The following is a 14234-nucleotide window of genomic DNA, read 5'->3' on the forward strand; positions in this document are numbered from 1 at the left end:
AGATTAGAATAATTGCATGGAGTCAGGATGCTAATTTAGGTCACTTCTATTGAAACACTTTGTGACGTTACACCACATAATGCTTTATAGAAATATGCTTATGAGTGTAAATATGACATAACTGGAATATGTTTTATGCTAGATATGCCATGTAACATATCTTTGCAAAGGTTATGTTCTACTGAATGTATTCATACTATTCGTAAGCATGTATCATTTTTATATCTGAAGTTATGAGCGTTGGCTCTACGCTTGTATTTAAAGTGTTTTCTGTAGGAAGCACATAAGGCAGATTTGGTCAACATAGTGTGAAGGGGTTATTCAAGTAATTGAGAGTACTTAGCTAACAATGGGAGACGCCAATCCACATCTAAGCTTTCCTGGGAACGTTCAAACTAACATGTAAACAATGGTGTCGGCCTGCAAAAAGCTGAATCGTTCATAGACATGTGACTTGCCCAGGAGGCTAGAGACCCCATCTTGTGGCTGTGATGTGGCACAAGAGAAAGTTTATATAAGGCCCTGGAAGCCCCTCCATTTTGTCTTCAGCTGGCTCAAAAGATAGCCTCTCCACATGGGCAGCAAGTTCTATGGGCCCATGGTGCCTGGGCACCAGGAATATTCCTGGTCCCCAGGCACCACGGGCCCGGCTCCAGTACTGTCTGAGGCTGGGTCTCTCCCTCGGCCCCGCCTTCCACCCCAGGCGCCCCCGCCCCGCGCATCCCCCGAGCCATTTAAAACAGCCCGGGGCCCCCACTCACCGCCGGCAGTGTAGCGTACCTGAGCAGCTTCCTGCCTGCTCACTCCACGTGGCTGCCGGCCCCTCCCTGCAGCCCCTGGGCGGGATGGGTCTGTGTCCCGCCCCAAGTGCCCCTGCAGCCAATGGGAAGCTGCAGGGGCAGTGCCTGGGGGTAGCAGCACATGGAGACTCCCGGCCCACCCTGCCTAGGAGCCCCAGGTAAGCACCGCACCCTCCCATCCCCTTCCAGAGCCCGCACCCCCTCTTCAGCCCCCAAACTCCCTCCCAGAGCCCACATCCCCTCCCTCCACACCCTGTCCCGTCCCCAAACTCCCTCCCAGAGCCTGCACCCCCACCCTCTTCCCACACACCCCCTCCTGCCCCCAAACTCCCTCCCAGAGCCTGCACCCAAACTCCCTCCCAGAGCCTGCACCCAAACTCCCTCCCAGAGCCTGCATCCCTCACCCCCTCCTACACTTCCATCCCTTGCCCCAGCCCAGAGCCTACACCCAAACTCCCTCCCAGAGCCTGCACCCCCAGCCCAGAGCCAGCACCCAAACTCTGTCCCAGAGCCTGAACCCCTCACCCCCTCCTGTACCACCCACCCCCTGTCCTAGCCCAGAGCCTGCACCCCAGACCCCTCCCCCACCCAAACTCCCTCCCAGAGCCCAACCTCTCACCCCTTCTGCACCCAAACTCCCTTCCAGAGCCTGCACCCCAATCCCCTGCCCCAGCCCAGGGCCTGCACCCCAGACCTCCTCCCCCCACCCAAACTCCCTCCCAGAGCCTGCATCCCAGCCCTCCGCACTCCATCCTAGAGCCTGCACCCCTCGCCCCCTCCTGCACCCCCACCCCTTCCCCAAGCCCAGAGCCTACACCCAAACTCCATCCCAGAGCCTGTACCCCCACCCCTTCTGCACCCCCACCCCCTGCCGCAGCCCAGAGCCTGCACCCAGCACCCAAACTCCATCCCAGAGCCTGCACCCCAGACCCCCTCCCCCACCCAAAATCCCTCCCAGAGCCCAACCTCTCACCTGTCCTGCACCCCAATACACTGCCTCAGCCCAGGGCCTGCACCCCAGACCTCCTCCCCCACCCAAACTCCCTCCCAGAGCCTTAGGCAGGTGGGGGGCAGAGTTGGGGGGGCAGGTTCTGGGCACCACCAAAATTTCTACAAACCTACCGCCCCTGCCTCTCCACCCCAAAGAGATGCCTGAAAGAAACTGGAACAAAGGACAGTAACTACCGGGGTGTGAGTGATAGCTGGACCCAAACTAGGAGGAAGTCTAGTCTGTAAAAGAAGCTTATTGGAACCTCTCTGAGGGTGAGATTTACCTGCATTTAGTTTCTTACTGTATTAGGCTTAGACTTGCATGTTTTATTTTATTTTGCTTGGTAACTTACTTTGTTCTGTCTGTTATTACTTGGAACCACTTAAATCCTACTTTTTATATTTAATAAAATCACTTTTTATTTATTAATTAACCCAGAGCAAGTATTAATACCTGGGGGAACAAACAGTTGTGCATCTCTATCAGTGTTATAGAGGGCGAACAATTTGAGTTTACTCTGCATAAAGCTTGTACAGGGTAAACAGATTTATTTGGGGTTTGGATCCCATTGGGAACTGGGTATCTGGGTGTTGGAGACAGGAGCACTTTTAAAGCTGTTTTCAGTTAAGCCTGCAGCTTTTGGGGGACGTGGTTCAGACCTGGGTCTGTTTGCACCAGGCTAGCATGTCTGGCACAACCAGGCAGGGTACTGAAGTCTGAAGCTGCCAGGGAAAACGGGCTTAGAGGTAGTCTCAGCGCATCAGGTGGCACTCCCAAGGGGGTTTCTGTGACCCAACCCAGTCACACGCTTCTTGCAAGAAAAATTAGTCTGTTTGAATCAATAAAAAATGTCAGAACAATTTAAATCCCAATTAAGACTTTCCTTTATCAGTCATTTGTATCTGAGCAGTGGAATTATTTTGTTCCAATCTAACTCTGCTAAAACTTGGCTAACAAACTTAACAGCAAAGCTTCCGTTTACTTCAGTGGATGAAGGCGTGGACTCTTTGCCTATAGTTTCACACTCTGCAAACAGCTGAGATACTAGAATGTCAAGCATGAAGCAGAAATCTGAGGACTTATGTAACTCAAACAATTTGACATCAAGCAACCAAGTTCACTGTGCCTATTTTCAAAGGAGGCTATGTTACCAAAACACTTTTCAAGTAGCTTAGTTTCCTGGATAGCATGGATAGCATTACAGAATTACAGCTCCAACTGAAGGGGTGGATGGAACCAGTTAACACTTTTCCTACCCAGGATGCCTACCTATCTGCCAGGAAGCGGTAACTTCAAAGCCATGCTTAGAAGATAATGTGGGAGGGAGATCTGTTAATAACTGAGTAATCCAGTGACTGGCAAGTAGTTTGGTTTTCTCAATCATCCACCTTCTTCCAACTATAATACAAACATAGTGGCTAGGCAGCAGCAACTTAATTATAGGCAGAGTACTGGGTAGTCTATGGCTATGAACTTTACCCCAGAATTTACTTGCTGCTTCAGAACTATGCTTTAGAATCCTAATTTTCATGTTTTCAAAAATTTCTAGCTCAGATGGTTATGATACTCTTTAAGCTTGGAAAAGTTAACTAATGCAGTGTGACAGCCTGAATTAACAGTTCCACTGCAATTACCCTATTCATCTCACTGAGGCATTAAATCTGAAAATGACAAAATGTCAACACTAAGGGCTGATCTACAGTAGAAAGTTAGGCTGACCCAGCTACATGGCCCAGGGGTGTGAAAACTGAGAGCTGTAGTAAGCCAAATTAAGCTCTGTGTATAAGAATTCTTCCATCGACCTAGCTACCACCTCTCAGGGAGGTGGATTTACTACAGTGACAGAAGTCTGTCATGTAGTGTCTACAGTGAAGCACTACAGCACACACTGAGAACCTAGGTGCAGATTAATAAACCGAATAATATAAAAATAACAATAAGCTGCTGATTATTTTGAGTAAACTCCTAGGAGCAGGGAGCATGCCTTCTCTTGGGGCTGCTACTGGCAACAAAATTTTTTAATCTTTAATTCAGTAAAAATAAGTTTGTTTTCCTTTCAAACTTGCCTCAATATCCAGCCTGCTTCAAAACGGGAGGGGCCTTGCTTAACAATGACTTTGGGAGTTAACTGAAGGAAAAAACCTGCATTGCTAATGTGGTATCTGAACAGTACTACTGAATGAAAATGTGCACTGAGCTTTCTGTGGCTGCCTTGAAAAGCATAAGAAAATTATCTCCCAAAAGTTTCAAAGTTGGCCAAAAAAACAACTTGTGGAAAATTCTGACAAATTCATTTTGTCTAAATTTTCCATGGAAATCTGATGTTTATTTTCCCAGTGGCAATTTAACAATTGAAAAATTTTGGCCAAAAGTATAAACATTTTGATTTGGAGATGCTGCCACAGTACCTCACAAGAGTTCTAGCCTCTTCCATAGGCTGGGCCTGACTCCATCTCCCATGAAACACCACGATCTCCCCTTTTGGAGAGAGGAGGCAGTGCATCATGGGAGTCCTTGGCCATGGTGCATCCATCATGGGCCACTATAGTCCAGATAGGAAACTCAGGCCAAAGATTAACATAAATGAGGCCACCGAACTACAACTCCCATAAGTAGGGCACTACCAAATTCACGGCTGTGAAAAACACGTCACGGACTGTAAAATCTGGTCTCCTCCATGAAATCTGGTCTTGTGTGCCATACAGATTTCACAGGGGGAGACCAGCGTTTCTCAAACTGGGGGTCCTGATCCAAAAAAGGGTTGCAGGGGGGTCACGGTATTGCCACCCTTACTTCTGTGCTGCCTTCAGAGCTGGGTGGCCAGAGAGCAGCAGCTGCTGGCCAGGTGCCCACTCTGAAGGCAGCAGCACAGAACTAAGGGTGGCAATACCAAACCATGCCACCCTTACTGCTGCACTGTTGCTGGTGACGGCGCTGCCTTCAGAGCTGGGCGGTTGGACAGCAGCGGCTGCTGACTGGGAGCCCAGCTCTGAAAGCAGTGCCGCTGCCAGCAACAGCGCAGAAGTAAGGGTGGCAATACTGCAACCTCCCTACAATAACCTTGCGACCCCCACCCTATGATGTTATTTGATAAAATATGACCAGGTAGATCATTGTTGCTACCACTGTTATATAATTGCAACAAATCTTTTACAGAGGTTGTCAAGTAAGGTGTCGATGGAAAGGTTATGATTTGCTGAATAGGATTATGCTATCTATACACATGTATCATTTTTGTATCTGATGTTATGAATATTAACTATGTACCTGTATTTCAAATTATTGCTCCTGCGGTAACCCGCACGTGGTATTTAGCCTGCACATCTTGGATAGACTATTCAAGTTAAATGGCTCATCAAGGAACACTTAACTCACAATGGACCATGGAAGATGCCTATCTACACTTAGTGGACTTTCCTGTGATGGCCTCTGCTATGACAAAGCAAAATCATGCATGGACATGTGACTTGCCCATGTGACTCCAAACACCATCTTGTTACCTGTAATTTTCCACAGTGAGAACAATGGGATTCCCTTCACTTGACAGAAGCTATAAAAGGCCCAGCTCCATTTTGCCTCTTTCCTGCCCAAACCTCTGGACTATGAACTTATACGATTGGGGGCATTCTAACCAAGGGACTGAGGGCCTTCCAATGATTTGGAAGCAACCAGAGACTTAACAAGCCAGCAGTTTATTCCATCACTGCTACAAGCCTGAACCAAGAACTTTGTAATTATTGTGTATTTGATTCCTTTAACCAATTTTAACTCGCACCTTTCTTTCTTTTTATAAATAAACCTCTAAATTTTAGATACTATAGGATTGGCTACGGCGTGATTATTGGGTAAGATCTGAGTTATATATTGACCTGGGTGCATGGCTGGTCCTTTAGGATCAAAGAACCTTTTGTTTGATGAAATTGGTTTTAAATAACCACTCATCATGAAGTCTTGTGTCTAGGTGTTGAATCCAGGACTGGAATACCTAAGGAGGCTGCATTTCTGACTTTTTGCTAGGCAGTGTGGTGAGACAGAAGTTTACTTTTGTTGCTGGTTTGGTACGTCTCATGGAAGAATAACCACCAGTAGTGGGGTGTGTCTGCCCTTTTCCCCAGCAGCTTGTCCTAAGTTGTGACCCACAGAAGCATGGTGACACACCCCACAACCCCATTTTGGGTCAGGACCCCTACAGTTACAACACCGTGAAATTTCAGATTTAAATATCTGAAATAATGAAATGTATGATTTTTTAAATCCTGTGACTGTGAAATTAACCAAAATGGACTGAGAATTTAGTAGGGCCCTATCCATAAGGTATCGCAGCACTATTTCCAAATAAGCATTTCTGATTCCAGCCATTCCATTTTGGCAGAAAATGGAAAGATTGGGTGGAAAACTTTTTTTTTTTTTTTTTTTTTTACAAAAAATTGCTTCATCAAAACCCCAGTTTTCTATCAAAAACACTCTTAAATTTTCAACCAACCCTATTTTAAATGGCATCTGAGTCCTCTTGAAATGGGCATGAAGAGCTTGATAGGAAAGGGTAAACATTTCTAAAGGAACTCTTTCAGCTGAGGAAATTTTTTTTTTTTTTTTTTTTTTAAAGACAACCTCCGCTTCTGGGGTTAACAGTTGTATAAAAGTTTCTTACATCTTGTTTATAGTGGTAGGAGCTCATTCCTGATACCAATATAGAGCAGCAAGCTGGTTTGTAAGGGCCCAGTTCAGAGAGAGCCTCGGTCTTTCAACTTGGACTATGGTCTTTGGTTCTGGATCAAGTTAATCAGGATTCCAAATGCCAACTTGTCTATAGTGCATGAGTAACTGAGTTTTTATAAAGAGCAGTTCTGGATTCTTCCAGGGCAGCAGGTTGTCTTCCAGAAGGCCACAGAGATTGTCTGAACAGCTGCCTCTGTCTGTTGGAAGAGACAGGTCCACTGAGACTGACTCTTAATGGCCTTCTGGAAGGCAAGCTACTGTCCATGTTGGGCATAATAAGCTGAATGGAAACAAGGCAAACTTGATTTTTTTTATTATTTTTAAATGTATACAAAATTCAAATTCTTCATTGTACAAATATATTTAAAAACAGCAAACATTAACTTCATTTTTTTTAAATGGCTAAGCAATTATTTTCACCTACTTCATGTAACTTCATTTTGTCAATTAAAAAGAAAAAAATAGGCCATCAGCACAAATCACAATCAATTTTAGCTGTGACCATCATTACAGTAGTTCACTCACCCAGAAACAGACAACTAGAAGAGGAGTATGAGAGGGTAATTAAATACCTGTGTTTGAAATGAAGGTTTACCCCCTAGTATCTAAAACCAACATTAGAAGCTGGTCTTGAGAACAGTACAGCCATCCATATGGATACTCCAGACATGCCAAACAGTGATCCCATACAGTAAGCTGTCAAAGTCTTCTAGGCAAGAAACAAGTGTGTGGGGTTTTTTTAATTGTTTATTTTTAACTAGAATAATCCTGGAATCCTAACCAAAACCTCAACACTTGTTGCATATATCACATCACATTTGTTGAAATATTAAATGTGGGTTTTGGGGTAGTAAGGTCAGATACTGCTAAATGACTTCGTGACAACACAGTCCTGTACATATTCAGAATTCATACAGGATTATGAACAAACACCTAACATAGTTACTATGTTATGAGTCTCCTAACTCAGCCATGCTTGAAATCAAATGTCTGAGGTACAGTATTAGGTGAATGATGGTATCATCCCAGAATACTGTTCTTGGTGTACTATATTCTTGTAGTAAAACATCTTTAGAAATTATATACATGTTGTATAAAAATAATTACTGTCAATTTCAAGAGATGCCATAACTGAAAGATTAAAAGCAGGCTATTGTAAAATAGTAGATACTGTCTACCCACGGCTCCCATCTCTTTCAACAGAAGTGTCAAATGCTTGACATCACACAGGGTCAAGCCATCTTACGAGTATATGAAAGGGCAAAAATACAAAATTTCCCAAAAATCAAAAGTACACAACTGTGCAATAAAAATACATCATTGTACAAAACAGTGACTCCCTGGTGGAACACGCTACGACTTGCCCCAAAAATTCTCTTTCCTCTTCTGAGCTCGTTCCAGAATCTGAGATGCTAGTGAGCTAGAGGCTGCAGAGCGAGCAGAGATCTGGGACAATCTGTCATCTGTGAGTGCATGCAACAAGAAAAACAAATCTATAACTAACTCCACAGATCAGACATAAATTTTAAACAATTAAGACAGCTGTGGCTGACTTCTCAAATGCAAAAGATTGTATACCACTTATGACAATGGATGCTACAAAATCAAATACAAACAAACTTCTAAATTATTGTTAGCTTTGTTGTTGCAGGGGAAGCTAATTAGAAAGCTACAAGGATGCTGACTGGGATTTTTAAATTAGGTGCTCAATTCTCAATGAAATGCAGTGGGAGTCGGGCAGTGAGGTCTCCTTTGAAAACTGGTGCCATTGTACCCAATCTTTACAGCATAAAATGATCCTCCAGTAGTACAGAATTGGCATAGTAACTCCTTTGCTTTTTCCCCTTCCCCAGCATATTTGGTGTGGTTTTGGTTCGTGTGTTCTAGTAATCCCTGGGTGCTGTATTGGCAGCTAGTGTAAATTAGAGCTGTCCTCAAGCTGCTCTCAGTTACTCCAGGGGACCAGCTGCTGCACAGCTAGTCTAGAACTGGGAGCACAAGCGGAGCTTAAAGCTCCATTGTACCCCTCCTACCCTGGCCTTGAGATGCATTGTGTGCTCCTTGGTTGTAGCTGAGGATCAGGGCAATTCTTTTTATTTTAGTCACCACAGCTGGCTGGAAGTGTGTGGGTAGCGATTATTGCACAGCAAAGCATCTATATGTCTACATAAAGCATGTGAAATTCAACGGTACTCTGCAGCATCCCACAACCTCACCACACATTTTAGATAACAGCGCTGTACCAGACTGCATCTTTGTTACTAAAAACGAGTGACAAAGCATGAGCTGTCATAAATAGACTCGACTGTGCCCAAATACAGGTATTTTAAGTGTATAAATTTGTTACGCACACAAATGGATTGAAAGCCCAACCATATACTTATATACACAGCTACAATTAGCAGTTTGCTCATAAAGGGGATTTTTTTGTATGTGCAACTTAGGAATCTATTTAAGAATGTTTGGACCAAAGGCTTTCAAAGATTTAAGGCAAGTTTCAGAGATGGTACTAAATGTTAAACAATCTGATTTAAACTCACAGAAAACACAGCACATTGTAGGGTATAATGTCAAGTTCTGTTTGATTTCTGAAAAGTCACAGTACTATTTATTCTCCTTGTCTGGAAAATTGACAAGACTGTTACTGATAGTGACCATCTTGTTAGAGCAGTGACAAAATCTGTAATGATACTATGGATGTACAGCAGTGCATCAGGTCAGAGAGGCAGTCTCCTGGCACAGACACTCAATTTTGAAAGCTCCCTTGGAGAATACATAGAGCCTGTATTCAAATTCTCATGAGAACAGGATATTCAATAAGATTACAAATACTTCTATATCCTATCTAGTTGGATTAAAAATACCAGAGCACCCTCAGGCATAGTACTTTTGCACTTTGCTTGCAGTCGAGGCTTAAAGCAGAAAGGCTTGTGAAAATGTGGGGGGTGGAGAGGGTAGTTAAATCTGAGTTTGGAACAAATACTTATATTAGCCATACTGAACCACAGCTATGATCTGTTTCATTTTTAATGACATTTCACGGTTTATTTATAGGGTTTGTACTTAGCTTTTCAGATTACTGGGCAGAGAAAAATATTTGGATTTCTTTTGATGATATGATGGTCTGGGTATGCATAAAGGTTTTACTGGCCTACGTATGGGATGGCTGCATTATGTCCTATATACATCCATCTCCCATTGGGGTGCAGACAAAGTCTGAATTCATCCATATGATACATACTATTTAATACTTCAGAATGAAAAATACCTTCATCATTATAGTTTCTTTCTTGCAGCGGTAACTGGAAATGGCTTAACTTTGGACTCGCAATGTTCCCTATAAGAAAAGGCCACAGGTGTTATTTTTATACCATTAAAAAGAGCTGTTTTTGCATCAGAAGTCTATATGGGTTGACACTTCATGTCAAAAACTACTTAGAACATTACTTCTAAAAATGTAACTAGCAATTAGGATACTGCATACTTACTAATTACAGGACTGAGACGCCCTTACTTATCCCCATTATAACAACTCCCATTGTAATATGTTTCTTATAACAGTAGCCTGAAAATGGTGCTGAGATGAGGATGGAATAAGTGTATTGCACTGTATTCTTTTCAAGGCAGCATCTTTGGAGGCTGTTACTGTAGTTACACAGTGAAGTAAGCTCTAATGGTTTGCACTCAGGACTTGGAGGTAGGATATGACCCTAGTTCTAATCCCAGCTTTAACAGTGACTTTTCTCTGGATTTAGGCAACTCACTGAACCTGTTTACCACTTGCTCCATTGTAAAGTGGAACTATTACCTTACTTTATCCATCTCTAAAGATGCAAGGACTTGTGTGCTTTCAAGAGCAGGATCTTAAACATGTGGTTAAAGTTTTGTGGAACTGGGACGTAAGCATATAAATTTCACTTTGACAGCTAAGCGATTGAGAGGTTTTGTTATTTATCACATAGATGCCACCACAGTATGGTTACTATTGTCGTTTAAAACTACTCTGAGCCACTCTGGCCCAAATTGCTCCTCTAATGAAGAGTTCACAGAGTATGTGTACACTGCATTGTAAACCTGGGTCTCTGGGACCCAGGCTTATGGACTCGGTGTTTACAATCCTGTGCTTGAGTGACCACACTGTATTGTAAGCCTGGACCCAGGTCTCTCAGCTGTCCTAACACATCCATACTGCGGTATGCAGACCTTCCGACTCTGGTCTTTGGCTTCAACTGCATCCACACTGCAACATGACAAGAATTGGACCCAAGTCACAGCAGGCACTGGGGTTCTGACCCACCCTACTAGCAGGGCCTTAGGACCTGGGTCCTGAGTACTTGCTGACCTAACTCAGACACATTTGTGTGAGGATGGAAGGGTGGCTTGGGCTCAAACGTGAGTTAGAGCAGGGACTTACTGTGCAGTGTAGACACAGCCGCAGGGACCAGGAAATGGTGCTGAGATTCCAACAGACCTTTTAAAGAGAGAAAAGGCTGGATTGTCCCCTTCTCTCCCACTCCACACACAAGGGTCCTCAAAAACCTACAGTTCTCTCAAAATCCACATAGATGTCTGGTGATCCTGTAGAGGCCAGGGCCATCCTCACAGATGGGACTCTGATGACAGATTTTCGTCTGCCAGCAACTCTCTCCTGAACATCCCAGCCCTACAAAGGTGGGTGCTCCACAGCACATAAAAGGGCATGTAAACATCACAGCCTCAGCTTTTCAGCTGATTCCCCCTGGAAAGCTATAGTGAAAGGGGGAAATAAGTGTTCTACCACACCTAGCCTACTGTCCTTGCTCTTCTCCCTACACAGGGTGCACTGTAGAGTGGTATGATGTTGTTGTGGAGGTATCCAATTACTCATCTGTGTGAGTAACCCTACAGGGAAATGTACTAGGTTTTCCCCCTGCTGCCTACAGAAGAGAACAAAACTGTTCACACAGAACCAATTATTTGAGGTATCTAGTAATTCCTTACTAAAATCAAGAAAGCTCTATTAGACAGACAAATACTGGAACCTAAGCATAGAACAAAGGCCAGATCTCCCCATAGCAGTGTAACTCAAAGTATCTCATTTAGGTGGAGAATAGTACAGTTGTTCTAGCAAGATGAAACATGCTGGTAGAAAAGAGTTTCTCTGCAATAGGCAGTCATTCTTTGTTGAAGTCACAAAATTTTGGGCCCTGCATATTTGCAAGATAGCAATTACCACACAAACTCAGTGGATGGAAAAATCCTATTTAAAAAAAAACAACCATTATGCTGGAACTCTGGATCCCTGAGAGTCCCTTGAATGCGACAGCATGGACTCCAGTAGGGGGTAGTAGCACTTTTGACTGATTTCTGCACAGGAGCTGTAGTTGGATGTGCTGAAGTGGGAGAAGCTCTTTCATCAGAAGCATTGATAGTGGGCCACGAATCCTTCCTCAGAGGCAAAGGATCTAAAGTTTTCAATCCAGCAGCTGGGGAGGCAAGTAGTGATACAGCTTCTGCTTCCCCTTCAAACTGAAATACCATAGAAAAGACTACTATTAGTTTATACACAAAATTGCAAATTTGTTTGAGTTATATCAAACATCAAGTACATAGGCATATGCAGCTGGTACGTGTTGGCTGTGTCTTGCTGGAGCTTCCAGGCCAGGCAAGTGACTTAAGGCATTGGGACAGTGTTAAGCAAAGCTCGCACTATGAGGGATAATCTAAACATGACCAAAAAAAGGCTTTACACATGTGTAAAAGCATTAGACTGCTTTCTCAATATAATCTGGCCCTGCACTATTAGGCCATGTGTGCATTCACATAGAATACCAGGTCAGATTCTTTCCTTTGGAAAATAAATCACTTCCAAGCTTCCATGACCATCTCTAGGAGCAGAGAAAACATGGAGACAGTATAAACTAATGGACTGAGCAAAAGACTGGTAGTTGGATTCCTGAATTTCTAATCCTACCTCTAACAACAACTTTGTGGTCAGAACCTCTGTGTTTTGATTCCACATCTGCAAAATGGGACTATGAGATTAATATGGGGATTAATACTCAGTTACCTCAGAGGAGCTTTGTGAAGGTTAATGTTTATGAATTGCTCAGTATTATTAACACTGAAGACCTATGTAGGACTTTGAAAAGTGGGCTACTCTTTTATAACAATAAAACAACATTAACTTAGTCACAAAACCCCTAAAGGATTTAAAACTCTACTAAAAGATGTTTAGAATACTTGGGAAGCGAGGAACATTGCTGCAGTGACAGGATCCTAGGGAGACAGGATGCAATAATATTTGTGGCACTGTTAAAATACCAACTATTAGATACTGAGGAAAATCTTGAATAAAGGGAACAACCAATATTTTATTTCCATGAGGGGAAACAGTGAAGGATATAAAGATAGAAGGAATTATGATTATGAATAAATTTTAGTGGGTAGCCAAATAGGAAAGCGGAAGACATAGGATAGTTACAGCTGACTTGTCATTTCAGACCTGAGGCTTATTACCCAGGGCAAAAGTTGAACTCTGAATTAAAAAAAAAAAAAAAAAATCAATTAGTGTTCTTGCTTCTACTATATATTTTACCACATTGGGAGAAATCTGCAGTGAAATCCTATACATATTTAGAAATTGAGACCACACACCTGCTTGTGAAGTGATGCAACTAAGGACTGTGAAGATTTTTGGAACACAAGGAGCTCAATCTATTTAGCTTAAGGAGAAAGCTAAGGGTGAATTTATCAGAATTTATAAATACTTAAATGGGGAACAAAAATATAATGGGCTCTAGAACACAGAAGTATAACAAAATCCAATTGTCAGAAATTGAAGCTAGATTAACTCAGATTGGAAATAAATTGTATATTTTTAACAGTGAGGATAATTAGCCTTTGGAAAAATTTGCCAACTGTTGTAGTGGATTCTCCATCACTGGCAGTTTTTAAATCAAGACTGGATGTTTCTCTAAAAGATATGCTCTAGTTCAAATGGGAATTAATTCAGGAAAACTCTGTAGCCTATTACGCAAGAGGCCAGACCAGATGATCACAGTGGTCCTTTCTGGCCTTAGAATCCATAAGCCATGAAGACCCGTGAAACTAAATACCGTCTTAGTATCTTTTTGACCCCTATGCTAGGATGTACAGAGAAATCAAATCTGAAGTAAAATGAAGCAGAAAATTCCAAAAACAATGGAAAGGGAGAATGACCCCAATGTGGTATACTTCCCTACCCAACCCATGGAGTTTGGAGCTCTGCATGACTTCAGGAATGAGCTGGGATATGGGTAGCAGGGAAGTCAGCTGCTCTTGGCAGCAGGCTTTCCTCTGGACTCCGCACACTTCAGAGCAGAAATATATATGGGAGATAATGCAGCATTCCCTCCCATAGTCCTTCAGTTTCCATTGCTTAACAAAAATATATAACTATCAGCATAGGCGCCGACTCCGTGGGTGCTCTGGGGCTGGAGCACCCACGGGGGGAAATTAGTGGGTGCACTGGCAGCCCCCCCATCCCACCTCCTCCTCCTCCCCCGAGTGCACTGCATCCCCACTCCTCCTACCTCCCAGCACTTCCCACCCGGCCGCTAAACAGCTGTTTGGCAGCGTTAGGACGCTCCGGGAGGGAGAGGGAGAGGGAGGAGCAGAAACGTAGTGCGCTCAGGGGAGGAGGCGGGGAAGAGGCAGGGCTGGGGCGGGGATTTGGGGAAGGAGTTGGAATAGGGGCAGGAACT

General features: G+C 43.5%; 1 protein-coding gene across 1 annotated transcript in view; it reads right to left on the minus strand.

Annotated features, from left to right (window-relative positions):
• Positions 1-7863: 7863 nt before the first annotated feature.
• MDM1 (Mdm1 nuclear protein) overlaps positions 7864-14234 on the minus strand; it is a 31575-nt gene continuing 25204 nt past the window's right edge. The window contains exons 13-15 of the mRNA XM_065420079.1: positions 11769-12018; positions 9779-9847; positions 7864-7973 (exon numbers count right to left, since the gene is read on the minus strand). Coding sequence (XP_065276151.1) covers positions 7864-7973; positions 9779-9847; positions 11769-12018 — 429 coding nt within the window. The remainder of the gene's footprint in view (positions 7974-9778; positions 9848-11768; positions 12019-14234) is intronic.

This window comes from Emys orbicularis, chromosome 1 (assembly GCF_028017835.1).
Source record: "Emys orbicularis isolate rEmyOrb1 chromosome 1, rEmyOrb1.hap1, whole genome shotgun sequence".
NCBI classification, from domain to species: Eukaryota; Metazoa; Chordata; order Testudines; family Emydidae; genus Emys; species Emys orbicularis.